The sequence below is a fragment of the Thunnus albacares genome, chromosome 18 (assembly GCF_914725855.1).
Source record: "Thunnus albacares chromosome 18, fThuAlb1.1, whole genome shotgun sequence".
Classification (NCBI taxonomy): domain Eukaryota; kingdom Metazoa; phylum Chordata; class Actinopteri; order Scombriformes; family Scombridae; genus Thunnus; species Thunnus albacares.
The window spans coordinates 1935200-1938293 of record NC_058123.1 but is presented as its reverse complement, the minus strand read 5'-3'; the positions used below and the strand labels follow the sequence as shown (position 1 = coordinate 1938293).

The following is a 3094-nucleotide window of genomic DNA, read 5'->3' as shown; positions in this document are numbered from 1 at the left end:
CTGCTTCAGATGAGCTGCTGTCTGACTGTTCATGTTCACAGGGGTTGCGATGGTGCAGAAGAACGACACTACAGGCACTACAGGCACTGGAGTCTGGCTGTTACACAGCACACCAAAGTTCCCTTACAAGAGAGATAAAAATAATTTCTGGCCTAAAAGTGGAGCAAGAAACGCTCAGATATTCATCTGTGTAACGTTCAACTACGACCAGTTTGGACATATCGGTAATCCATCTTCATATTTACTGTGTATTAGTTTTAGTGTTTGGATTGAATGTTACCATAAATGTGTTTGTCTTAATGTTTTCAGGTAAACACCTGCAGCTCATCAATGTGTACCCATTCATGTCTGATATTCCATCAGACTTTCATAAAACGCTTCAAGTTAAAAACTGGGACACCAAAATCCACAGTACTCTAAAACAACGCAGGGTTGATCCTACGCTCCAGCCGCTGAAATCCAGTAGAGGGAAGGATTTTTACAGCATTGCTAAACAAGTGTCGGCTGATGGTAAACCGGAGGGTGAGTTTCCTTCATGTTTCTGTTTAAGCTGTTGGGATGTGTATCATCACTACTACCAATTCAATTCAGAAAACTTCATTCGTCCCTAAAGGATCAACATGAGGCAAGAAAACACAAATACATGCAGACATTTCATTTACACACATAAAAGACCATCTGAAAATACTTCAGTCAGAGACACAAGTTGACACGAATTCAGTTTTATTTAATAATCTTTGGCTTTGACCTCGTCCATTAAATGGATATATAAGAATGTAGCCCTATAAATAACATCCAATAACAGAGTTTGTGGAGTTTAAACTCCAAAAATTGAAAATATGAACAACAACAGGTAGATGGAAGCACATCTACAGTGAGCTGTGTGGGTGATTAGTCTCAGCTTTTATATGGCAGTTTTTTACTGTTGCTCACTTGTTCAGTGTTGAGTGAAGAATGTTTTCATGTAGTTCACAGTAAAAGAAAAATAGCTGATGATAGAAAATCAAACAGATTTCCTCTATTTCCTCTTTGTATGACCAATGTATCTTTTCCACACTGCAGTTTTAGATAAAATATGTTTTGAAGCAAGTTATGAATTAATTTCTCTTGTTCATTGGCTGTAGCAACTCCCGCCCTCCAAAACATTATCCAATAGATTTCAAGTCCTGTTCAACCAACTACCCAATGAGAACACAGTGGGAGGAGTTTGGATCAACATGAAATTCTCCTGGTTGAATCATCAGAACAAAAGATGGACGACTGCATTAGAAAATATCTGTTTTTTTAGTAAATCAAAACTTCAAGACTGTTGACATAAAAACTGAAGGAGATAAGTCAACTACAACTCCCATGTTGCATTTCAGCAAGAAACAGCCAATCACAGAGCTTAAAATTCAGTCAGCATCAGGGTCACTCTCAGAAACAAAGTGCAAATAATGCAAACTGGTGTCAGAATATAAACCTGTAGGATCTTTACATTATCAGGAAAGTCCTGAGTTTCTGTGTTCAGTCACATTGAGGAGATCAATTAAAGAAAAAGCTGAAATGAGAAAACAGAACAAGGAAAAACGTTTCCTGACAAATTTGATCCATTCGGTCCGATAACATTTAGAAAGTCTAAAAGAGCTGCACGATTAAATCATTTTATCCCATTAAAGTTAGCGAAGGGTTAAACTGGGAGTTAGCTAGAGCTGCTCAGTTTGCATCCAGGTAATTTCTTTACAGCAGCAAGTGGCTTTTTTGGCTTCATGCACCACTGAGTAACTTTCATAGGAATGAACGAAGCCTCCAACCTGCATCCAGATATTATAAAACATCCATGTGTAACTTGGCCGGCTAGCATACATCCCTGAGCTACAGCTAAGTGGTGCTCTGCCGAAATGTTCTGGGTGGAACTCGCACTCTAGAATAATTGTTCTGCATATCAAAATCAGTGGATTATTAAAGTGTTTTGACAGTAATTGTTTGTGTCAGGGAGCGTATCGAACTGAACATCCTGTACCGAACGGTTCAGTACGAACACACAAACCGTCTGTAACGTCTAACATGTCTCCTGTTGTTGTTGTTCTTGCAGTTGGAGATCTTTACGTCAGTATTTCAGAGGAATTGAAGAGTGATGTGAATGTCCAGAGCTGGGGCTGCCAGCCAGACCGAGATGGTTCCTTCTGCCATCTAAATAAAAGAAAAGTGCAAAATATCCTCTTTGTAGACATTGGTTGGGCTAAATGGGACCCTGGCAGTGATCATTCAAAGTGGTGTGTAGCTGTGGATCAGAAGAAACCCTGGACCTGCATTGCTGATGTAAACAGATCAGAGTCACAGTATGAGAGGCTGGGAGGAGCGCTGTGCATTAACGATGAGGAAGTAAGGAACATATTCAATGTCTCTGCAAAGTATAAGGAGGAATGTTGAGATCCAGATCCAAAAAAAAGACCATGTCCTCATAGATCACACTCAGGCTGGCACTTCAATAAATAAATGATTAAATAGTCGAGCTCACTCTTCATCCTGTTGAATCACTTTTTAAATGTTGTTAGATTCTGTCAAACATACGGTGGTTAAATGTTAGATGGTCTGATAGACTTCATTAATCAGACAGCAGGATTGGCTGATGTTGTGTTGAATGATGATCTGTAACTCTGTCTGTACTGAGTGAAGTTTCTCCATCAGAGGAACCAAAGTGTTTGTGTTGGATGAATTCAATAAAATCTGACAGAAACACCTCGTTGTCATTGTGATCGTCATGTTTGTGTTCAGTCACACAGCTACAGAGCTCTCACCACTTCACCCACTGAAAAGATGAATTCATCAAGTCCTGTGTTGAACTTATGAGCAAACAACCTTTAAATATCTGGTATTTTGGCCTTTTTTGACTTAATTTGATAAATACTGAGTTTATTTTAAACATATCTGACACTTTATTCACCAAAAGTTGTTTAGATTTCTCTAAATCCATCTTTCCTTACAGCCAGATTCCTCTCTGTCCTCCATCAGGCTGTTTCTGGAGGTATTTACATAAAATCTGCATTATTAATGAGCTCCTACTCTGATTGGCTGGAGGTGTGACTCCCACCTTCAACCTCAGCCAATCAGA

The 3094-nt window shown here is 39.2% G+C and overlaps 1 protein-coding gene across 1 annotated transcript; it reads left to right on the top strand.

Moving 5' to 3' along the window:
• The first annotated feature begins 23 nt into the window (after positions 1–23).
• On the top strand, positions 24–2507 carry LOC122968171 (plancitoxin-1-like). Its single transcript, XM_044333177.1, has 3 exons — positions 24–224; positions 310–522; positions 2075–2507. Exons 1-3 carry the CDS (start codon positions 32–34, stop codon positions 2410–2412), a joined length of 744 nt encoding a protein of 247 aa, XP_044189112.1. The 5' UTR covers positions 24–31; the 3' UTR covers positions 2413–2507.
• The last annotated feature ends 587 nt before the right edge of the window (positions 2508–3094 follow it).

Excerpts from the sequence above, each read along its gene's own strand:
- LOC122968171 (XM_044333177.1), top strand. The coding sequence starts at position 32 with ATGTTCACAGGGGTTGCGATGGTGCAGAAGAACGACACTACAGGCACT. Across the intron at positions 225-309 it reads CGACCAGTTTGGACATATCG|GTAAACACCTGCAGCTCATC; the intron begins GTAATCCATCTT and ends TAATGTTTTCAG. Across the intron at positions 523-2,074 it reads GGCTGATGGTAAACCGGAGG|TTGGAGATCTTTACGTCAGT; the intron begins GTGAGTTTCCTT and ends TTGTTCTTGCAG.